Source organism: Dryobates pubescens, chromosome 5, assembly GCF_014839835.1.
Source record: "Dryobates pubescens isolate bDryPub1 chromosome 5, bDryPub1.pri, whole genome shotgun sequence".
Classification (NCBI taxonomy): domain Eukaryota; kingdom Metazoa; phylum Chordata; class Aves; order Piciformes; family Picidae; genus Dryobates; species Dryobates pubescens.
Genome location: NC_071616.1, coordinates 20,677,029 through 20,702,519, shown reverse-complemented (window position 1 = coordinate 20,702,519; position 25,491 = coordinate 20,677,029). Strand labels below are relative to the sequence as shown.

The 25,491-nt window shown below is 40.9% G+C and overlaps 1 protein-coding gene across 3 annotated transcripts in view; it reads right to left on the bottom strand.

Moving 5' to 3' along the window:
* Positions 1-2,155: 2,155 nt before the first annotated feature.
* Positions 2,156-25,491, bottom strand: part of BRF1 (BRF1 RNA polymerase III transcription initiation factor subunit) — a 181,883-nt gene continuing 158,547 nt past the window's right edge. For 2 of the 3 annotated variants that reach the window (XM_054161745.1, XM_054161747.1), the window contains 3 exons: positions 7,751-7,802; positions 4,598-4,769; positions 2,156-2,417 (listed from right to left, as the gene is read on the bottom strand). In XM_054161745.1, the coding sequence (XP_054017720.1) occupies positions 2,380-2,417; positions 4,598-4,769; positions 7,751-7,802 (262 nt within the window). In that variant the 3' untranslated portion in view covers positions 2,156-2,379. The remainder of the gene's footprint in view (positions 2,418-4,597; positions 4,770-7,750; positions 7,803-25,491) is intronic. The other variant, XM_054161746.1, reaches the window with a different exon arrangement.

The following is a 25,491-nucleotide window of genomic DNA, read 5'->3' as shown; positions in this document are numbered from 1 at the left end:
CGGTTTCTTTAAGAGCCAACATCTTGCATTTGAGCAAAGCGCTCGACCTACATGAGTCACACACATGTTTATTTATGCATGTTTATTTCCTGCATAGAGAATAATGTGTACCTTGGAATAAACCCCAAGCTTTGAGAATATACTGAGAGTATGGGTATCTGTAACAGTGCTACAGGCAGACTAATTCAAACCAAACTCAGCTGTCTCAAAGGCTTGCAGAGCATTAACGTCGATAAAATAAAATACTTTAAAAAAATTGTCTGTTTACAGCATGATTTTAAAATTATGGTGCAGATAAAAGAGAGGTAGAAAGGCTTATACCCTCAATATCATTTTCTGTGCAGTATTTATAAACTATCAGAAACAAAATCTATAGTTTTTTTGGTGAAAATGCCACCTTTTCCCCGAGGAATTATATGGAATCTCTATTTTCCCACTGAAGTGCTGCAAACGAAGTAACCGTAATCTGATTCAGAAAAGCTCTTATTCCCATTGGCCTCTCTACATCTTTTTTGTCACTACATCCTGCTTTTAAGAAGTCATTGCAGAAATACTCCTATACAGGGCTCAAAAATTTCCAGCAGATAAAACCTACCCAACAAACCACATTTACCAGCCAAACAACACCATGTCTGCTCCTAAAAAAAGCTTTTGCTCTACTTACATGATCCCTCTTATGCATGCTACTGAGAGGGACAAAAGAAGTATGGAAGGCCATATGGCTCTTCCCTTCTTTGATGACCACCACAGGTATGAGCATCATCATCACTCTGGCTGGCAGTAGCTTGAGAGCTTCCCAAGGCAGCTTCTTTTCTTGCCACAATCCATCCTCTGCAGCAGCAGAACGGATGCTGCTTTAGTAATAAGCACTCATCAAACAGGGTAGGAAGGATGAGCTGACCAGGAGAGACAGCTTAACAGAAACCATACTGGTAAGATAAATACCCATCTTGCCCTGGTATAAGACAAGCCTTGCAGCACTACTCTTTTTGTGATTGTCACTAGACAAGGGAGAGAGATGAAAATATTTTGGGTCTTGCAGCTACAGTCAGCTACCACACGATCCAGAGCGTGGTGCATTTTGTACTGAGCTGACAGCCTCAGACTCAGCAGAGCTAGAGAAAGACAGGTCAGAGGCAACAGGGTGGGATCTGTCAATAGGGCTTCATCTCTGGCCCCACTTTCACAGCACTGTGAGAGCTGATGTGTCTGGAAGTGAAGGACTTGCCTGCTGACACTTTAGGGTGCATGGGGCTGGAGCTTCAGCATTATTCACATAGTAGTGACTGTTCAAGGGTAGGATTTTGGACCTTGAAAGTCAGACAGCTGCATAGTGACCTTTAATTTACCCACAGAACATTAAATAAATTACATTAATTTAGATTCAACCAAAGCAGATGCTAGCTTATTTATTGAAAAGCTCAGCTTTGTCTTGTTTTCAATGAGTTTGAGAGACAGGCAGCTCTTGGGAGAAGCTCTCTAACTCAGTCAGGCAAGAGGAGCTCCATAGACATGGTCAGAGGAACTTCTCCTGCAGCAATACCAGCCACAACAAGCCCCTCCTAGGCACATTCAGCAAAAGTACCTGAGCACAGCATCACTGCCTGATTGCTCTCTACACTTTCTACCTCACCCAGGTCTTCTCCCTGATTCCACATAAACCACATCAGACTTGCAGTAGACAATGATTCTTCACTGCCACCATTACCTTCTACTGTCATATTTTTAAAGAAATCTATGAATTGATTTGTATAAAGAAGTATTTGCTTCATTTCAGAGAAACTGATACTGCCCTGCAAATATATAAATTGTCATTAATTTTTCATAGGCTTGGGTAAGGAAGCTTGTATACAATAACAGGGTCATGTTTACAACACAGGTTGGAAATGTTTCTTTCTTTCCATTGCAGCATTATGAAAAAACTAATGCTACTGTACTCAAATAATCAACTGGCATGCTTCTCATTTTTACCTGTCCTCCTATCTGTCCTTCAATCTGCTCCCTTTCAACAGCATGCCTAAAAGCAGAGTCACATAAATAAGAGATGTGTTGCTTTCAGCCACACATGCTTTATACATAGTCTACTTTGTCTCTTCTCTTTTGTTCTCTGGAAACATTGCTCCCATTAATTTAATCCTCAAACTATGATCCATCAGAAAAAAAAAATGATTCAAGTAAAAACCTAAACTTTATTGCTGGGTTATGGGTCAATGTAAACTGACCAGAGTCAAAGCCAACCTAAAATACGCTTTAAAAAAGTAAGGATTGTTCGATTACGTTTGCTGACCACAGACAGCTGCTTTCACTATTCACACAGTTTGAAGATTGAAGATTTGCTGAGAGTAAGACACAGCCCATGTCCTTCAGAAGTCAATGCAACTAATAGCCATCATCATCATCCATATCACAGCCATAATCTGAAACACAAAAAGACAAAGGCACATAAAAATCCAAATATTCCAGGTAGACAGAAGACACAACAAAAGAATTGCTTCTTTCAGGTTGTTTTCCTGCTGTGTAACTAGATGGTAAGCTTTGCCTTAAGTAAGGACTTTTAAAATTAACATATTTTCCCAGGGCTAAATAAAAAGTTCTTGCATGCACTTTCCTCAATGAAATAAAATTATTTGTAAGCAATACCTCTTCCCACTTGTCACTGGACCCTCATTTAGGAGTATCTGGCACACAGATATGTGAAATACTTGGCTTAATTTAGAGGCTAAGGTGATCAAGCTTGATTGTCACAAGCAATTTGGAACATGGTGGCTGATAAGCAGCAGCATACATTTACAAGTAGGCACAGATCTCACTAGACATAGCCACCAAGAAAAAAAATTGGTTTGTTTATATTATTCATGGATTTATAAGCTGAAGCTGCAAGAGTTCAGAGATAGCTCAGAGTTCCCATCAACATCAAAAGAGTCGTGCTATGAATCCTGACCAGCTCATCTGACTTAGATCTCCTCTATCTACTTACTCATAAAGGAACAATTTAAAATTTTGCCCAGATTTTTGAATCCAGTTTTGTTTTCTTAAACAATGCTGAGTACAAAGAATGTTTAATGTGTGTGTCAGGAGGCAAGTCTGCTTCTAATACACCAATTTCTCTTCTGTGTACTTCTGAATGCACTGAAACATATTTTCTGCTGTGCAGTCAAACCTACAGGTAACTACTACATATGAGCATTCAGGAAAGTTAACCTTTATGTTCCAAGTGCAATACAGTGCCAGCATTTCACCCAATAGTCAACCAAATGCTTGGAAGCAGAATTAAGTGTAATCTACAATAGGGTGTGTAGAATGGACGAAGTTCAACATCTGTAATTCTTGCAGTTACCCTGAAGAAAGCAGTCAGAAAGGAGTTACTTGTTCTGCTGAGCAGCTCTGCACACACCTGGGAATGCTCCTTTTCTTTCCTTTCTCCTTTTTTTTCTTTTTAAGCCCCAGTTTTTCAGCTGTCATCCAGACAGGCAGTAGTGGAATGTTCTCAGAATGATTTAAAAATAGTAACATTTACAAAGAAGAAAAGCTCAACGACCTTTATTCTATTTTGGTGGGGTGTTTATTAATAAACATAGGCCCACCCTCCCCCACACGGGTGCCTTTTCTTGGGAACATTATTCTAATAATAAATGCAGCCAACAAACTGTTTTTCCTACGGTTCAGGGATTATTTTCCAGTGGAGAAATCAATTTAAAAGCACCAGACACTTCTGTGAGATGCATATATATTGTCCATGAAAGCTTAATTAATAGTACTGGGAAGAATTTTGCAGAAAATAACATTTCAGTAGGAAACTTATTCCCATCTTATTTTTTCACAGCCTGTAATTAGCAGCTCTCATTTTAAAAATATTTTGGTATATTTTCAAAGCTCAACTTCTAGGGGGAAATATTTAATAAAGGATAAATATGGATATGTCCAGCTAGGAAAAAATCACAGTGGAGAGGATCCTGCCTTTTCCTGCCAGCAAAGAAACCTAATTAAACAAGTGGCTTTGCTGGGTAACCCAAAGAAATTAGCACACATCTGTGTACCGTACAGCACACCCTATGCTAGCAATGTAATTTCTCTGCTTGGTGAAGAACATTTTCCTCCTATCACTTTCTCCAGAAATGGACTTTGATGATTCATTCTGAGCTGGACAGCCATGTCCCTAGGGCTCATGGGCAATGTGGATGTCACTGCAGCCGCAGCTGAGGAGGCAGACAGGAGCTGGGCAGCTCAAATTGGGAGGCAATGAGCCTCAAGCACTGCTGATGGAGGGGTCGCTGATCCCGTAATTTCTCAGGTACATATTAATAAACCTGATTCTGAAAAAGGGGTAACATCAGTTTGTTCTTGAGAAGCTCTTTTAGCCTAAAGCTTGAGATGCAAAGCTTTCTCAGGAGGAGTCTCTAAGGGGGTCAGGTTTCAGACAAGGGTGACTCCAGGCTTTCCCACAAGAATGGACAATAATACTGGAAAGGCAGCAGGAGCTCTGCACAGGATGAGCTGCCAGAGGACAGGGAAAAGAGGAACAGTGTCTGTCCCCAACCCAGCAACAATGAATCCCACAGCACCAGGAGAGAGTAATTTAAACAACATCCCAGCTTACCATTTCCTCCCATCAACTGCAAGGCACTCATGCAGTGATCATCATCATCTTCTATTTCTTCCTCTTCCACCTCTTCATCAGGGTTATAAGCTACTGGGCCACTCTCCACTACCACAGCTGCTGGTTTTTCTATGTCAGGGGCTTCTGCTTGTGCATTTGGAAAGGTCACTTGCTGAAAAGAGAAGAGGATAGTAGAGCACTGCTTCTTTTCATTCAATATTTGTACAAAATACTAGCGCCCTCCACATAGGGATGTCCACATCCAGTGCTAGAGGCTTAGCTTTTCCAGGGCACATGAAAGTTGCCCAGTGAAATATTGCCCAAATGAAAGTCAGGAACAAACATCCAGAGTTTTCACATAGTTCAGAGCCAGGTAACTGAAATATCCAAAGATAGTAAGAGCAGAACAAGGATCCTCTTGCAAGCCACAAGGAAAGGAGAAATCTGGGAGTGAAGGTTCCTCAGCAGAGCTCTGTGGGATAACTTACAACCTTTTCCTCATTGTGCTCTCATCAGGCCTATTGCACAGTAACAACATTATTGACACTATCATGATAGCAAAAATGTACCCTTCCAATCAGAAAAAACAACAACATATGTTAGTTTTGACAGCTCTGGTTGCATTTCCTTGGAGGCAGAAAGAGCTGTGGAACAAATAGCACTCTTTAGACAGCACTTAGTGTGATGGCAGAGTGCTAGGTTTTTAATACACACCAGCACCTGTAATGTTGCCTATGGAATTCATCAGGATAATGATTTCCAAATATTAACCTGGGAATGGATCACTGACAGGACTTGTTCTGTACATGCACCTCCCCAGCTGCTCAAGGTTAGGTAGGACACAGCAGGGAGAGTAAGAAAGGGCAACACCACAAGAAGACAGAGATGTATTTGGAGACGTTAATACTGTTTCAGCTCACTAATGACAGCTCTTGGAATAGGACAGGAACCAGCAGTGTGGTCTGCCTGAGCACAGCCCAGGCTCTGGCCTGCCTGGAGCTCTCACTTCCATGACATGCTCAACCCCTCTCTCATCCAGCAAAGAAACACCACAGAGGCTTTATCTCCACCAGGTCTGTAACGTGGCACTTTCTACCTGTTCTGTGCCTGGACTATTCAGAGGCTTTACTCTAGAGCCTGAAGTCCAAGAAGACATCTTATTAGTGACAACTTGAGGAACATTAAAGATCAATCATTAATGCTGCTTTCTCATGTAAGTAATTTTGAGAAGTGAGTACTTAGCAGTACCTGTCACTACTCAGCATTTATCAGCACTAAGTGTCATGTCCCTTACTAGGGAAGATGGAAAAGACTGGGACAGTTTCCTTGGGAAGGACAGTGTTGTATTGCTCCTAACAATGAATGGTTCAAAGCAGACCAAGAAACCCAAACGCTGCTGGTGCCTACCACCAGAAAAGTCCTACTGTGCTTTAAGTTTTAAATTACAGCACATAACTATGTACTGCTGCTTCTTCTCCAGCTCCACTGGAAGTAAGTTTTCTGATTCAGCATTGAAATATTTATTTATTAATTTATTTATAAGTGTATTTGCTTGGGATGCAGCAGCTTTCAGAATCCCTGTAACTCCAGGCACTCAGGAAGTACACCATCAGAGAAAACCAGAAAGTTTAGAGTCTAATTATTCAAACATCAAAGCTATTCCTGAACTTGTCCTATACCATGACAGTCAACCTAAGGAATTATGCTTGAATTTTTCAAAGTTACCTAAGGGTTTGCTCCAATAGCTCATTAACAGGGCAAAGACACCCATTAATTTTAATAGAAAATCAAGTATTTAGATATTTGGAACACTCGAAGACAGGTTTTCATGATTTTTTAATGCTCAAATTAATCACATTATTTAGGGGAACTTCTCTCCAGTTTATTTTCCATTTCTTACCATTGTTTTAGCCTAGAGTGATCGAATTGAGTCCATTTAAGTTTTCAGTATAAGCAGAAATAGACACAACAGCATTGTAAGATATATCAATTTATATGCTTAAAAGTATCCATCTGCTCTGAAAAAGTGGGTGAATATAAAGGAGCTACAATTGAGTCATTATTTTTTAAAATTGCACCATGCTAATTAAAATGTGACCTTCTTCTAATTATCATGTCCACTTCCAGACTGCTATACTTCTAAAAATGTGCACAGTTTTCTAATGAGCACAGCATAAGAAGTGAAAATGTATTTCTCCAGGCAGGATATCAAACTGTTTCTGAAAATCAATAGGGTTTAGACATTGTAAAAATAAGTCAGTCAAACAATGCCTTTAAATAGAACTTCCTGAATTCACTTCCAGACATCCTGGACTAGAGTTTGGCACATATCTTTATGAGCAACTGTTAAAGCACATTCAGTTGCCCAAGGTCCACATTCAAAAGTGTGTCAGTGTCACACATTGGTGGGAAAAAGAAGGGCAAACACCTTTGCTGTGTTAGAAACAGAACTACAGAGTAGACAATTTATAACACATAAAATGCATGTTGTCTACTCTGTACAGTGTGAAAATAATAGTGAAAGAAAGCAGTTATCGCTGTGACTCTGAAAATAGCCATGATCTCTGCAGCAGAAGATGCAGGTGCACAAACCCACCACAGCAGAGTTTCTAGCAGTGGCCAGTTCCTAGTTCTAACTTTTCTGTGGCACTATTTTATCTTCAAATTAAACAAACCAACCAAGGAGCCAGACATTCTATATAGGGTAAACTGTCACTTTACATTTCCCCACTGGTCTCCACAGAAGCCCAGCACTTCCCTTGGGTCAGAGTTGCACAGAAGCAGTGTTTTGCATTGTTGTCATTTTCCATGGGGATGGCTCAAGTACTGAGAAACAGGCATGAGCTCTGCCCCCTACAAGGCCTCCTACTCACTTGTCTGATATGTACCTCTTTAGCTGTTTGCAGGGAGTTTTCTCTTTTGCTGTCTTACCAGGCATTATGAGGTTGTGCTAATGCTAACTTTATCAGTAAGGCCAAATCTTGGTCAGAAATGAGGCAGCCTCAGCATTGCAGTGTTTGCAGCTCCTGGTCTGATCAGAGAGACAAGATTCTCAAAATTGTTGCCCAGTATCTACCACATAACCAGCTGAAAGAGGCTCATGGGAATTCCCAGACTCAAAGTGTTGCAGTAGAAGTGCTGGACTTTACATACCTCTTCAGTGGCAGCCTTTTTAGCAAGCTGTGTTGAAATCAAGGGTCTTAATCTGCAAAGAAGGAAAGAAGAAATGGTGAACATCAGAAAAGTTATACCATTCACAAGAGTCTGACACAGAGTATTCACCCCACACACAGTGGAAGGGCTTTGCTAATGTTACATTGTGCAATTACCTTTTTAAAGATGTAAGATAAAGAGCAGGGAGCCACAGACTCCTCAATAATTAATACACACATTCCCTCATAAACGTCTACCCCAGTTCAGGATAATAACAAAAGAGGGCAGACAACAAACACAGTAGCAGAACCTCACCTCAAACTGCAGCCCCAGCCTATCCCCAAATGTCTTTGAAATAGATGGCTTTATCACATATTAGAAAACTCAAAAGGCAACCTATTTTTTGGAATAAGGTAGAGGTGGCAGAACTAAGCCACACTCTGAATTACTCAGCAACTGCTCGTGCACTTGCTGATAAATACAAGATACCAGTAAGATTATACTGGCAGGATATCATAATCATCACAGGAAATTCTAACCTCCAGCTACAGAAATCATCATCAAAACCATGGGGACCCTGCATACCTTGAATGAGAAATGACAGAAATTGAACATAAACTTTTTTTCTTTTTTTCTTTTTTTTTTTTAATTCTGCATCATGTGTGTAAAAGACCTGCATGTCTGGGGAGGAAAGATGGATCAGGATCACCTCACAGCTAAGCGCTAAACACTGCTCTGTCTGGAAAATATTTCATAGCCTGTCGTCTTCTTACTGCCATGAAATCTCCTCTCAATCCGTCATTTAGTGTTGCTCTCTGGTCTCTCCTCCTCATCTAGATGTATCCAGTCACCAAGAGGATGACTTGCTTTCTACTGAAACACTGCTCAGACAGCTCCTCAAGTACATCTTTTAACTAAGTCTAGGCAAACAACTTAATGAATACCAATTTATGTCTCCAGAGACATAGTCTTTTATGATAAGCAGAATCTTTCCTCTCCTTTTTCTATTATTCATTCCTCTCCCAGCTAACACACGGGTACTGGTTGTTTTCCTACTTATTTATTTATTCTAAACAATCAGCAGGAGGAAACAGAACTCCAGAGAACAAGCAAGGGAAACTCAGATCATTATATATGACGGAGAAGACAATATTAAAATATGAGATATTGGCTAAGGTCCCAAAAGCCAAAAGGTTCAGAAACTGGTCATCTCTGAAATGTTCTGCAAGACTCAGAAGGTATTTCAGCACTAAAAAGTTCAAGGTGTCTTCTCCTTACAGTAGACCTGAACAAAAAGAAGCCACGCAATGCTTCAGGAGCTGTATCACTGAAGGTTCCAAAGCACATTGTTCTGCTATAGATACTTCTTGTCATACTTCCTAATTAGTAAAAAATTCAAGAAATAGATGTTCTTGACCTACGGAAACTATTTGTTATTTACAAATCCTAGTGGGCTTCTGGTCTTAGAAATTATGTATTTGAAGGCAAGGACACACTCCTCCCTGTGTACCTGGCCTTCTTTTTCCTTATCTAATCTGAATTGTGGAGTTTTCACAGAATCATGAAATTATAAAATGTTTTAGGTTGGAAGAGACCTTTGGAAAGGCCATCTAGTCCAACTCCCCTGCAGTGAGCAGGGACATCTTCAACTACATCAAGTTGCTCAGAGGCTTGAATGACCTGACTCAGTGTTTCCAGTGATGGGACATTTACCACCTCTTTGGCAATTCATGACAATGTTTCACCATCTTCATTGTAAAAAAATCCTTCCTGGTATCCTAGACTACTTTGCTGCTGTAAATGACTGTTTTCCAGATGTCACCCTGTTTACATGCTTACAAACACAGATGCAGCAATGTCAAAAGTTTAGGAAGCTGAAGGATGCTAATTACCAACTAGGTTGTATTTTGTTGACATACTGAAAAAAAAAAGGCAAAAATTGGTAAGAAATGAAGGGCTTTTATTTTAAACCAGTAGCGGTGATTATTGCAATTAACATTGTACCAAAGATAGCACCTATTTCCTCCTGCTACCAAAAGACATCAGACCTCCCTGGAGCACCCTGAAATCTCTCCTCCCTCCAATTAAAATCAAGCTGGTGAGTAAGACTCACAAGGTAATCAGAAACTGCTGACGTTTCTTTCAGAGCAAATTGCACATGTGCTCAGACAGCAAAGAAAACAATCACAGCTATAGGAAGCAGAGAGTAAACATTCCAGTTTCATTTTAATTAAAATGGTTCCCTAATGAAACTAAAAAGATGCACGTTTATGAAAAGTCTATTTGCAAACTTCCATGCTAAATCCAGGAGCCCTTGTATACCATTTTTCAGCAGCGACTGATTCTCACAGCCAAACTTCTGTTCCATGATCACTGCTCACAAGGAAGACATCTTCTCTGCATTGCCAGAAATGCAGCACTGCCACTTGATTTGGGCACCATTTTCTCCCTCAGCATGTTATTTAATGCACACAAAAGCTGGACTCTGCTCCTGCTCTGGCTTTTTGGCACCTGCTGCAGCGCTGATGTGAAGGGGTCACTCAACATGAGGGCTGAGCAGTCCAGCTGCACCTCACTGCTTTGTGCCACCCACAGACACCAGCAATGAGAACTGCAGACACCAGCAATGAAAACTGAAAAAAGGTAAAACCATCACAAAGAGAAACAAAAACTTACTTGCCTTCCTGAAACAACATCTTTGATTAAAATTATATAAAAATTATACAAGTTGTAAATATTTTTTTTAAATTTTCAAAAATAGTGACATTTCTCTCCTTTGTCTCTTCTTACTCCTATGGAGAACCCTACTGTAACTGTACAAAACCATTTTGGAAAGTTTTATAGTGGAGTTGTGGTTTGTCTCTTAAATGCCCCAATGCCCTGACCTTACACCAGAGCAGCTGCTGCCACACCAGCCGTATGGAGCAATAAATTACTGGCTGCCATGGCTACAGATATAGGCTCCTTCTGCTGTCTGGTTGCAACACAGAGGGCAGAAAAAAGGCGCTCCATGGAAGAGGACAACTGCTTTCAAGGCTGAGGTAAGGTTCAAGTGCTAATGATAAAAAAAGCGCCTTGAAAAGAGGCATTTCCTCCAATTTCTAAAGTGCATGACTCAACCTCGTCTATAAAGGCTACGAATGTACACACATGCACAGACACACTATACGTGAAAAATGTCCACTGCAAGTCCAGTCTGAATTCAGGGCTGCCAAGTTCCATAAGTAATAATAATATCCTGCATTAAGACAGGATCCCATATCTGCTAAGGCACCAGAAGTCTCTGCTGAAAATGTAATGTTGGAATTGGTCTTCCTGAGTGTTTCAGTAGTTGTTCATTACTATCTAATGCTAATTTCTAGTCTGGGATATTTCCATTACAAACTTTGCAAATTAATACCATACCTTGTGGGAAGGAGTAACAAACCAAGCAACTTTCTTAACAACAATGTGATCCTTAAAAAGGGGGGGGGGGGAAGAGATTTCACATAGCCACAAGGGTTATATCCACATTTCAAACTACTTCAGAAATTATGCAGAGCTACAAATGTTTGCGTCAGCCAACACATGTAGCACTGGAAGCAGATAATCTTGACATGTTCACAACAAAAACTAATGACACAGTACCCAGCTTCAGAGAACACTCCCTGCCAAATCCACTGCGCTCTTGGTTGAGATGTGCATGATAACATCTAGGTTTATCCTCCAGCTTAACAATTTAAAAGAAGATTCAATATAATAGCTCCTGACAGGGCTGAAGATCACACAGACTGAACTTTCAAAGTGAATAAATTCTCTGAAAAACAAGCTGGCTGTGACAAACAACTGTTTTTATTTTGCTTATTATTTAATAACAAATGATTACACATCAGAGAACATCAAACAGAAAGAGCACTGTGAGGTAGGTAATGAAACCACCTCACTGGCATCTGGCTGCTCGCCCACCAAAAACTTCACGGCACCGTTAACAATCTCCTCAGTGCAATCCTGCAAGGAATTTGGAAACTCACCGAAAGCTGTTTCTTACTGAATTTTAACTTAATCCATGCAAGTAGGGAACATCTTTTTGCTGCTTACCAACCATGCTAATTTTATACGTGGATGATCCCAGAATACATGATGGAAAGCAGAGATACAATGGAGCCCACAGCCACAAGCCTGCAGTATAATTATGCAGGTCATCCAACAGAAATGCCCAGAAAACCTACATGTGCAGACCACAAGCCTTTCAAATGTGTGCCACTTCAGTGACAGAAAAATAAATGATTCAGTAAGAGACCAGTCAGGTTTGCCACACTGGCCAAGATCCTCCTCCCACCTGAGGCCAGATGGTTTTGCCTCTGGAGGTCAGTTTACCAGACATCTACAAGAGAAGGAAATTAATATAAATGTTTACCCCAGCTAAGAGTGCCTTTTAATTAGGTACTGTCAATGTTAGCCTTACTGGAAAGTTGGGAATTACCTCTCTGCAGGGATTTAATGCTCTTGTTGGAAACACAACACCATCAGGAGATACAGACCCACCATTCTGCCATTAGGTCAGGAGAAAGAGGTGACCCTCCTGGACTCAAACCAATACCCTTTTGCAAAGCATGAAACCATGTCTGTGAGCCCAGACCACTTCAGGTTTTGCACATCCAGCTGCAGATATCACCACCTTGTACATCTGCTTCTGACTGAGAGTTGGGTGCTCACAAGAGTTGTTGCCACTCCTAGAGAGGACACTGAGGCGCATGGCTGGTCATGACATCAATGAACAGCTTCAGGATGCATAGAGGACAGGGGCTGGGGTGTAAGGGTGCACTGTGAACAGCAGAAGTCATCCAGATATAATCACAGACAGCATCATCTTCTGCAGAGAGATAAAGCATCTCTGATACTCACACCTTGAAACTGCACATGCCTGAACAGGGAGGCAGGCATGTATTTTTGTCAGCAAAGGCTGACCTGCCTTTTGCCCAGCCCAGCTCCCCATCAGTATAAAAGCCCCAAGGAGTTTTCCTTAATGACTCTCCCCAGTGATAAAGCTTCCCAAACAGTGACCAAAAGACACCAACTGAAGGGCACATCCACACAGCAATAAGCTCAGCTCACTGGCCAAGGTCCATTGGAGCTGGCTAACCGCAGTACTGCCAGCTGTATAAATGTGACTGACAGAGCAGCAGCCAGGGGCTGCACCCTCCTACATACTATAAGACACCTGGGCAGCAAGACTGTGTTGAGCAGTGTCTGCTCAGCCAGCCAGCTACTTTTAATGCTGCTCCAACACACCTGCACGAACTCTACCAACTACACCAACACACTTTCTGTTTTTCTCCTGTTTCCAAGCAAACAACACTACAGAAAGCCATTTCAAGCAGAAAAAAAGCAAAGCTGAAGTGACAACAAAAACTAGAGTGAAATGAGAAATTGTTCCCACTTCTGATTCCCACTCAGTTCTCTTTCATGCTGGATCAGAGGAGCTTCACTTTCATCAGCGCAGCATCAGACAACACAGCACTGAGAATCCCTTCAGTGTTAATGAGATTGGCCTCTTCTAGCTACTGCCCAGACTTAAGTATGTAGGGACCAGAGCACACAGGAGTAAACCTGGAGGGGGGGAAGGGGGAAGAACTTCTATAATTCACTCAAGGATATATTTATCAGCAAGAAACTCAGCACTGACATCAGTTACTGATACACTTCTGAAAAGCAAAAACTTTTCTAATGCACAGTGAACTAAACACCTGTTTTGGCTTTTTCAAAGAGGACTCAGAGGCCATGATATTTGTCTTCAATAACCCAACTCAGAATGGGCAATAGTTTTCTACATAGCTTCAGCACACATTCCTCAATTACATGCTGTAAAACAGCAACTTGCTGTTCTTTCTTGCTGATTTTCAACAAAAATCTAAGGCCACCTTATTGGGACCAAATGAAATTATGCTTCTGCAGCAGATCCAAAAAAATCTCGGCACATATCTGCTTCTAAAGAAAATTGCTGCAGACCATGGGAAATTACAATTGCTGCAGGACAAGAAAGGCTGACTGATCTAATATTTCTGTTCAACACACCTTCTTCCTGGGTTTGTCAATAAAGATACTGATGAGCTCATCTCTCCACAGGTCAGGAAAATATCAATTGAAAATATGTTATTCCTATCAGCCTGGAAACTTTTCCAGATGAAATGATGACAGCAAGGCCAATTGGCACCTTGCTGGGAAAAGCTACTTAAAATAAGGAAGCTATGAAGCATTCTAATGAAGGTAAATGAGTAATCATGATGGTCTCAGTTAAGCAAGTCTAATGACGGTGTCCCTTTTAAAACACGGGTGTGAGACAACTCACGTAGTGATAATCCAAATAGGTCTAGCTATCCTGCAGCACGGTTTTTCAACTGGTAACGTTGCAGAATGCATCTGTTGTGGTGCAAAGCACCATTATTAGCAGGCAGGACAAATATAAATAATTTTAAAATCATGCTTGGAACCATAGTAACAGAAATGAAATTTCAGAAGTTAAATGAAGGCATTACCATCTGAACAGAAAGACTGTTTTACTGAAAAGTTCTCAGCAGTAGCACTGCTGTCTCTGTTTCTCATGCAAATCTATTTTTCTAGACTCATGCAAGAAGGATTATAGACACTTACTTTAGGACAGCTGTTTTGATCAGCCTCAACCTCATAAAAACAACTAACGAGGCAAAAGATTAAAAGGAAAACATCTCTGTTACCTGCAGTCTCTGAAAAGAATCCTTTGAGACTATTATACCCAAAGGTGATGGCAGATTTATTGTTACATCTTTTCTGGTGACATTACAAGGACAAAAGTCATGCTGGGCAAAACTCAAACTCGCCTCTTCCACCACCTTTGTTGCCATACACCATTGTGCAAATTAAGTTTCTCTCATCTGATTATGCAGCTAAAAATGAGTATTTCAAATTTCAGGTAACTATAGATGCATCCAAGTAATCAATCAAGGAATAAAGATGGATGACAGATTTTTTTTACCCCCTTGTGTCTGGCCTATTATACATTAAAGAGCAATTTCACTGCCAGCCATCTGGAAATCAATGTATTCCAAGCTTTATTTTATGATTACCAACATTCCCTCTCATAACTCATTTCTAATTATAAGCAATAAATCATTCCTTCTTGCTTGTAATTTATAACAGCCAATTACAGCAAACCTCTTATTTAAATAGCAAATCTAGGTTTAAAACATCCCATATTTTGAGGTATGCACAGAACATCTAATCAGCCAAATGGCAGAATGATGATTTAATGTGGCTTTTGTAGCCACCAAGGAGACACATGTGGAAGAACCCGCTCTCCCTTGTGCCCTGGTACACCAGGACTTTTCAGAACTGAAAGCACAGGTCTCATTTGTCTGAGTTAACACAGAAGAGATTGACATGTAAAGATATGTAAGCCAGGACACAATTCAGGGAAGTCTGGTGTCAAAGCTTCCCTTTACCCTATCAGGAAATTAATACAGAGGTTGTAACAGGAGAAGCTGTAGGTTGGTCTAGTAAGAAGTTCTGGATTTTTTTGAATTTCATTTTAGGAAAGTTGAAAGAATGAAGCTCTAAATTTAATACTTTAAAAACAACTGAAGCAGGTTTTCCTGTGCTGGGATTTGCATTCAAGAAATGGGACTGTCCTCCTATACCCAAGCAAAAGGACACCAGCACACAACTCCCAGGCGTTGCTTGCCATCCCAGCTATTTTCTGTCACATGAAGTTTTGCAGGTACCAGCCTACAGCACAGTGCTTGGCATGAGCATGGAACTTGCTTATCTCACTCCTCCCCATCCCTCAAAGCCAGGAGAAGATCAAGCAGAACAAAGCAGTGAAACAGTCTACAAAGAAAAGGTGTCACCAAATAAATCCAGATAATTCCTTCAGGGAGAAATCTTTAATGGTGTCTTCCTAGGGCAACTCTTACCAGCAGAGGAATATCAAAGAAATATAGTGAAGGAGGGTCCAAAACCAGGGTGGGTTCAAATGTACCGGCAAGGACATGGAAAAGTTTTTACTCTTATTTGTTCTTCAGTGTAGGTCTGAATTACAGGCATGTGAGTGCACACAGAGAGGCTTCTTAGAAATAAATAGCTCTGCTGGGATTTGTCCATTAGAAAAAAAACTCACTCTTGTCAGAAAAGTATTTGATACCGTTTTGGATACAGAATTTATTACATGAGAAACTGATCTCAGGAACGTGGAAGTCATTCCCACTGAGATTTTATATGGTCATCACACAGCTCAAGACTGTTCCAGCTTCACATTGTGTCATCTGGTAAGCGTTTACAGTAGGAATCAAGGGAACTAGATTTGGAAAAAGTCCATCACAACTGACCTAAATCTGATCTGACCTGAATAATCAAACCAAATTAAAAAATGGCTAGACAGAAGCAAGGAGAGGGAATTCATCTACTGCAGGAGTTATCTCATGATTTTCCTATCCTCAGACACATGAGGATTATGCCCCCCACTTTTTCCCTCCTTAGGAGCAGTGGTGACAGAGGCACATGAGAATCCCTTTGTAACAAAGGTATCAAAAGACGTGTGTAGGAGTGCTGCAGGCTCCACTGTATTCTCTTTCCTTTTCAGAAACCATTCATTCCTGAGAGAGCAACATTTGAGAGCAGGGAACAAAAGACAGCAAGTTTTGGAAGGGCAGCAATGACGTCAGTACCATTTGTGCTTGCCTCTGCCATACAGCTATCCAGAGTCACAGAAGAGAGAGGCCATGGCCAGCACAGTGCTTAGTGCTCTATGTTTCATCAATCAGCCAGGTGCAGGTTGTAAGGCTCACAGCCACACCAGCCCACCTTATAATCCTCTCTCACATCCACAACCTGTCTCATAACCAAGGTTTGCCTGTGTTGCTGCGTCAGGGTCTAATGCTGCCAGAATCACTTTTCTCCTAAGCAACCAAGCTGAAGATGTACAGGTGCAGCACCGTCTAAGCGAGCACACAGCGAATCTCCACAGACAGATGGATTATTACTTATGTAGACATTGTAGTGATGTGTTCAACAAAAAAGTTTCATCGCCTTCAAGACTGCTTATCTTCTTTTTATGAGAGATCTAAGTAGTATTTACTAGTCTCCTCAAAACACAAAGCATCTTAACATCTGGTTTACTCTCTCAGCAGTGAGAACTAGACAGAAGAAAACTTCAAAATTGCTGGCTTGATGTTGGTGAAACTTGGGCAATATTTCTGGATGAAGATGTAACAAAAATGCCTGTACAAAAGCAGACACAAAAGCCTATAAATTTCATTTTGACAATAAGGCGTCATTCTTTTATTAAGCCTGTGGATGTCTATCTTCCCTGCATAAAGTTTTAGAAGCTTTATATAAACTATACTTCTAAGCAAGCTTGTAATTAGCTAGGGGCAGGTTTGGCTCTAATTACAACTTGTAGAGACACACATGGAAATACTTACCTAATAACTATTAGCGATGCTCTGTTGATGGCATAAGTCAGGCTGGCATGTGTTTGCCATATAATCACCTCAGTACTTTCTGTCCTATGGCCTCCATAATGAAACCTGGAGGACCCATCTGCCAGATCTTCCTTCCAGCTTTGCCATACAGGGTAAGGCCAGGCTTTCCTGCCACCCATCCTGGAATGCCCTGTGTGCTTGCATCTGAGTTCCCTGCTCCTTACAAATACACTGTGGAATACCTGTTCGCACCTCACCAGGAGACGCTGTACCAAGGGTATCTGGGATCGTGACAAAGTCAAAATTGCAACATTTCAGCAACTAGCAAGATCAGATTGCAGCCAGTGCATGAACTAGTCAGATGTCAGCACACACTGTGAACAAATTAATCTGGACAGCCTTTTTCAAAGTTAAAATGAAGCTGATCCCATATCCCATCCCCAAAACACAACAGGATGCTCTACTGGAAGAATACCCCTTTTGGCCTGGGGGTTGGAGTAGATGATGTTTAAGGTCCCTTCCAAACCAAACCAACCTATGATTCTAAATTGAAGTTCCTGTAAAAATAATCCAGCTCTGTTACAATTTTGAATACAACTTCTCCTGACATAAGAAAAGTCCAGAAAGTAAATTGTATTCTTTTATTCCAGCCTTAGAAGCTGCTTGCACAATAGCAATCTCTACTTGCATATAAGTACGCACGGATAATAAAGGGCAAAACCAGTACAAACCACTGGGAAAATGGCTATTTACCATCAAATACAACACAAGTTTAGAAGATGCACTGCTACACACTATGGGTGCTTACTCACACTCACTGTTATGTACCAATGAATCTCTGAACCAGGCTGCAAAAGCCCTTCATGTTATAAAAAGCCTGTCTCTGCAATGCATTTGGTATAGATAGATGAGTTTTAAAATGCAGCCATGTTTTCTAATGGAAAGAAAATCCCAAACAGAATGTTAAGAAGGAAAAAAAAATAATTAACTACTGGTTTAAAATCTGCGTACAACATGTGCAACTCCTTTCTAGAAAGGAGGACACAACTGCTGTGGGGAGCAGACAGCCTCATCTTCTCCTATGTGTTGTGCAAACTCCACGTTGCCTGACTGTAATTAAGTTAGGTTAGCTATTGCAGAGGATCCTACATGTAAAATAGACTTATTTAATAGTGGTTTGCTTTAATACAGCTTAATACTAGTGTTAGTAGAAATTAACCAATAGAAACCTCATTCAAACTCCAGGGGAGATGCCTCTCTCAGCCTCTCACACTGGTTTAACTGGATCAATTAGAAATCTCCAGGTGAAGTCTGTGCTGCCCACACTCAGTTGCAAAGGGCTGGTGAACAGGGCCAGCTCTGCTTGGGTCACAGGTCCCTAATTTGGCTCAGTCAAAACAAGCCAGGTCAGCCTAAAGAGACCTTTGCTAACTATTACCCTTTGAAATTGCTGCAGTTTTCAATATTGGTTAAAGGGCACTTGCAAAAGCAGGTCAGCCAGCAGATCTGAGGGATGGCAAGAAGTGGCTGAGTTCACACAGGAAGACATTTCCCTGACCTTGGCTAACAGCCCGCCCAGATGGCTCCCAACACCTCCTCTTCACCAAGCCCTCACCTGGATGGGTAGAAGGTTGACTCCAATCTTAAACAGATGGCCAAAACTTCTGCAACTGGGAATTTCTCATCAAAGCAAACAAAACCCATGCGACATGACCTGTTCAAAAATCCTTACATCACCTCATTCTTTTATCTATTCCTTCCAAGAACTGGTGGCCACCAGAACTAAGGTTCTTCAGCCATCAAAAATCCAGCTTCTGAGAAGGGTCAGCATAAAAGCCAGGCAAGCTATTCCTCTTGCTGAACAACATAGCTGTGCAAGCTGTATCTTACCACAATTATTCTATCATTCATCCTTTGCCACCATATTCTGTCAAGCTGTGGCAGTTTAGGCTGGGTGCCTCCTGTTGCTGCCACATAGGTTACACCTCCGGTGTCCCGAGTGTCCAGCCCAGTGGGTGGACACAGGAAATAGCCTATTTCATACCCATAATATCCTGTGCCCTATAAATCCATCTGCAGTCTTTCACTTCCTCTTTCTTCCCTCTCTGCTCCTGTGGGAGATGCTCCCTATCAGGTAATGGTGGGGGAGTTATCTCAAGGCCTCTTAGGACTGTCTAGACCTAATGCCAGGAGGCGAAGGGGGAGGGGCAGTCTGAGACCTGGCCAGCTGAGACTAGCCTAGCAGTGGATGGGGGAAGAGTGAGTCCTGGGAGGGGTTTGGGTATACCCCCAGGAAGGGAGATGGGAACTGTTGGGAGGCTTTTGGGTGTGCTGTAGGGGACTCTATATGCTGTGGGTTTCTTTTGTCACTATGCTTGTAGATTTCTGTAAAACACTAATTGCTTTTCCATTTAAACTTTCCATCACTTCTGCAATCCATTTGTGTGAGCGTCATTCTTTTGCCCTTTTCAGGGGCAAGAGAGGATCTGCCTGGCCTCAAATCAGGACACAAGTTTTTCAGACAATTTTTGGCATACAGCAGATTTTAGTACCCCTCTAGTAAGAATGAGTACAACATGGAACAAACACTACTCATCGTGATTAAATCCCTACTTCTTTCTTTGCACCTAGGAGCACTTGCACTCAAACCCTGCTGTGAAGTAACAATAGCCTTGAAAAGAGAAGATAGCAAATTCCCACTGCAGTTTAAATCCTTCTGAATACTAACCTATGTTTGAAGATCTATACAAAGAAAGGAAAAAAAAAAAAAAAAAAGGAAAAAAAACCCCAAAGTACTTTCAGGTCAATCTTTTGGGTTTTTTTACTATTTTGAACGTTTATTTCTTGCATTAAAAATTCACAGAAAATAAGCCAATATTCTTAAAAGATCTGAGCTACTTTAAGTGAAGTGCTAAGAAGTATGGTGAGACTGGTATGTACTGGCTCTTTCTAGGCTTTGTGCTGCACACACCCCACTTGCTCCCCACCATACACATAGAGAAGGCTGTCTGGGCTGAAGTCACAACTTCAAAGACCGGTACCACCAAAATTTGCAACTCTCTTGGCCATTCAAGCAAATGTCAACTGAAACAAAGGCACACCAAAGAAAGTTGTCACCAAACACCACGCTGGGAAAATAATGTAAATATGTATCAATTATAAGCTTAGCTTGAACTAAGTCTAGCAAGCAAGTTTTCTTGTGCTCTTTACAATCACCATGCTCATTCTGCTTTCTAAAGGCATTTATGAAGCATCAGTGAAGAATCAACCCTCTAATTTCAAAGAATGGTGACACCCTGCCCCTGTGTGTTTTAAGAAACCTAAGTCTTGAACATGTTAAGTTTAGATTTCCTACATTCTGTACTTGGTCAAAATATGCAGCAAATGCCTAAGTGCTTGGCCCCAGCAAGACAACAGTCTGTACAGACTCACTTGTAATACATGTCTGCCTTTCAGCTGTTTAATCTCCATACACTGTATTTCCTTTATCAGCACTACAGCATCATTCCAGTTTGATTTAGTTTTTTTGTGTCTACAAGTACCGTGGGAACATCAATACTTGGCAACCTCACGCTTGGTTTTTTAGCATGACACCACAGATCTCTGTGTTACTTTGCTCTGTTGGTTAGTAAAATGTTACACCAAATAAATAGACATATAAAGTATTTTTTTTAATGCAATGTAAGTGCCATACTGCAATGTAAACACTTTGCACTGTGCACATTTTTATGGAAAAAGCTTTTCAGAGTAAACTGTTTTCAAGGGACTGAATCAAATTTAAACACATACAGAATAAACTTATATTTGGAAATCAATTTGGTTGCAATTTATGACCCTTTGATGTGAACTTTCAGTCCTCCTCAGAACAAGAATGTATTAGTGCAGAAGTGTTATGTTTTGCCTGGCGCCAGCAGGGAAATCACAGCAGAAGCTCCTCCAAGGTTCTCTTTACTTCTAGGCTTCTGAGTATTAGTACTTTATTTGAAAATCTTAAAAGATGAACAAGAAAGCAGCATAAACCTTGTAAACAAAATACATGCTTCTACCACAAACTTGTTTTACACAAAGATACTAAACCCAATAGACAACAGTGGCAAAAGTTGATCCACTCAACACTGCACCTATTTACTGCCTATACATCTCCTGTCTGAATGATGATGTCCATGCAAATAGCCTGAACATAAAAAATCTTCCATCCATCTCACTGGACAAAAGTGAAAAGTACACTTCAGTAACATCATGCAGGGGATGTGGTTATTTTTACCAAATGGCAGAACCATTCAGAGAGCCCTGGAGCAGATTTCTCTCGTCTCTTGTCAAAAGAAATATGGAGAAGTCATTGAGTGTCCCTGTGGTCACACCCCAGGCTCCTGGCCCCAAAGTCCTCTTGGCAGCACAAGTGTGTTTGGCAAACTCACATCAGAATAGTTCTCCCTCATCTGCCATACAATGATACCATGGACTCCATTAACCACAGGCAGTATTTAATGCATGTTAGTTTACACACAAAATTATGCCTACAGGGTATCAGAAAGCTCCCTACAGCTGCCTACAGCTCCCAGAAAGCTAAAGAACTTGGGATTGCCCTTTTCCTGTAGGTAGCACCGACAGTTTCTCCAGCAGAATGCTGGAAATGACAGGTTAATGCTGATGCCTGACCCACTGAACCCAGCTCTGTCCTCCACTATATTCTCCAATATTCAAATAAGGACTCCATTGTACTCTCCCCAGCTTTAGCAACAGCGTGACAGACAGAAGTTGATTGCTTCCCAACACCTTGGCCAGTAAGCCGGTCCAGGTGTGTACCCTCTCACCTGACCAGCGTTTTTGGAGACCAGCTTTTCTTTCTTTTCCTGTAATATTTCAGCATCACAGTTCAGGTAAGATGATGGGCAAGCTCTTCACCTCTTTTTAAAGGATAACAACATCCTAAGTTAGTAGATGTCTTATGGAGCAAAAGTTAAAAAGTGAAGACTCTACCAGTCAAACTGCAGCACAAAGTTGGCTTTAGTTCTGACATAAATCGCATGCAAGCCTCACATTTATTAAAAACAGATGAAACAAGTCCCAATTCTTTTTGAATAGTAGACCTACTGAAGAGACCTGGTGGAGTTTAGCACAGTGTGAGTTTTAGTTGTGTATCACCACACATTTAAACACCTGAGGACTTTGCAATAAACGTTGAATTGAATTCACCATCAAAAGATAAAATCCATGTTCTATCTGCCAAAACCTTTAGCAGCCTAAACAGAAAATGTCACAATTGATTTTCAGCAATGGCATAGAAATATAAACCAACATTTTAAAATCTTGACAGGATAGATAGATAGATAAACAGCATGAGATACATGGATTTATTGCTATAGGTAATTTTTTACCTCTCTTAAGCAAAAATCAGGCTTCAAATAGATTGACACTGCAAAACTGATTAAGAAAAAAAACAATTAATGAGTAATTTTGTTTTCAAATTCTCTGTTCTGTCAGAACCATCAGCCTAGAGGTATAAAACGAACAGATTTTTTTTCTCTAAAGCACTACTGTTTTATTTGCATTGAGGTTAAAGAGCTTCCTCTCTCCTTGACTGGTGTCAAATATAATAAAACAAAAACATTTGAAAGGAGAAAAAAAACCCAACACCCAGAGCTATTAAAACTGCTGTTTTGGAGGCTCTTTCACTCCCTCTCCATTCCTCTGACAAAGTCATAAATTACCTCTGGGCTCACTTTGCACCCAGAGAACTGCTGTTAGGGGTATGTCTGTCAAGCCCCTTAGAATTCCAAGCCCTCTTGCAACTCAGCTCACTCCAGCTTGCAGTGGCAAGGGGATACTTTTTTTGGTGGTATATTTGTCCTCTTCTCTCTAAACTTAGCAGGGTTTCTAATACTCCTGGTTTAAAAAGTGCAGTGAAATACAGAGAAAACAAAACACAAGCCAGTATTGGTAAACTCTCAAGGCTGACTGCAAGCATTTACCAAACATAAGATATTGGCAAGCAGCGGTGGCTGCTGAGCTGGTAAGCTGTCTGCTGTGTTTACAGACAGAATCCCACATTTAAAAGAACTGAGAAATAAGCAACTTTATAATACTGATATAAGGGAATTAATGCTAGTATTAGAAAAAGGAGTTTGAATAATCAGACTCTGCAGAATGCAATCCTACTAAGCAGCAAGATGGATCACTTTCAAAATTACCAAGTAACTTGTTTTCATATAACCTTTTTGATATGAACATTTGACCTACATCCAGGACCACAGTAAATCAGATTTTAGTTTCTCCTTCTGCATGCTACATTAAAAAAAAAATGGTCCAAGTAACCATTCCTACTTAAAATGGTAACAGGTCTATGAGAACGACAACTGGACTGGGGAAATGATTAGCTGAAGATTTGTTTCTTTAGGACTAAACTCATTTTAACAGGGTCAACAGAAGCAACAGTGGAGAAAGGTCAAGACAACTCCTCTTTGCAACAGCATTTCCCCTGGATCACAGGCAGGAGCTTTCAGGTGCCCCTCATCCCAAGGAGCCTGTAACAGCTACACTCCTGTGGGAGAAACAAACTGGCCTTGGTGATTTACAGATTTCTTTTATGATGTTTTCAAATCCTTTTGCACTTGTATTTGTGTTATTAGCTAGGAAAAAAAAAAAAAATCTCTGAAGGTGCTGAGAGATGAAACTGGGCCAGCCTCGCAAGCTTTTATAGATTAGTGTCCAGGACACGCCAGCACCCTCTGCTTTGACACAGTTCAAGTTCATGTCCAGCTGCACAGGACCCATGAGAGTGAGTAAGTGCTTCACCATCACCACCTATCTCTTTCTTCAAGTCTATGAATGCCTTAAGGAACAAATTTAGATTAAAACCAATCAGATACAGCTCTGGAAAGTGACAATTATCTTCTTCTGTCACTTCAGTCTTTAGCCCTCAACCTTTATTTTGATTATGCTGTCTTAAACATGGCACTCAACCTTACCACCACCGAGACTTTCCTTCTGCTGTCCCACTGAAATTAGCCTTTTCTTTGGTTGCAGCCTAGCTCTGCCACGCCATATGCTGCTGTTTCCCTCATCTACGCTCTAAATGCCTGCACACTCACACAGGGGCAGGCTCCAATCAACACACTAGGGACAGCGTTTCAGCCTTTCCTCCACATCATCACCATTTTGTTTCTTGATGAAATCACCCTAATGCCTCCAATTCTCTCATCTGTAGGAGTGAATGCTTCTCCAAGGCAGGCCTTAATGCCTCCCTAACCTGTCACGTGCTGCTTCTCCAATGCATGGTCCAAATTAGTCCTTTTGTAGAGTCTCATATCTAATTTGCAGTCCACTATCTCTGTATCTCTTTCAGCCTTATGGCTTTTACAGCTTCTGCTCCCATGTACGCCTGCATTTCAGATTATATTTCATTTGATGCATTAGCCTGGATTTTTTCCAAGATGCTCAGTTTTATTTCCTGCTCTCACTTGTATTTTTTTCTTAGTGGCACTGCTTTGCACGGACATTTTCAGTCAGCTTTGCTGTATGACTCAGTTTATTGTCTCCTGCAGATTTCATTAGCACAGCTCTCCTTCTCATTACGAAGTAGGACTGAATTTCACACATTGTTTGAGCTTTCCACAAAGCATCTTCTTGAAAGTTAAGACTGTCCTCACTGTTTGCTTGAGCAGACATGGCACGCCTCAGAAGGAAAGATATTGGGGTAAGAGAATCTGCCTAAATAGACCAAGTTTCCTGAAGTCCAAAAAGGAAAATGCTAATGGCATTAGAGGAGCAGGGTATGTTAACACCATTAGCTCCTGGAAGATTTTGGTTTTTCCCATGACCTGTTTTGTTAGGTATTTGAAGGTAACTCCTGCCAGGAACAGATGGTACTCAAGCAGACAACTGGCAAGGGATCTAGAAGAGTGCACTGACATGGTGTTGCGCCTAAGTCTGGCCAGTTATCCAGAACCCAGTATGAATACAACAGGAGCTGCCAAAAGGTATTGTTTCTGAAAGAAAACATAGTAAGTAGGACAAATAAACCTGTAGGTGAGGAAATGTAAGAAACTTTCTGATACAAGGAGGGTGGTTTGCCTATTAGCTCTGATTTTCAAGCATGTGTATCAAATAGTCTACAGATGGTTGGAAGTGAGCAACGCTTTGACACGTGCCCGTATAAAAGAATATGGTAATGATCTTTCACAGATGTGATGGCACAATTAAAATAGCGGACAAGAGAAGCACTTTTGGAGAAACACTTCAAGCCAAACAAATCTTAATTCTCCACAAAATGCCTTCAAGTGGCTGAATAAATTTCCTCGCAATTTT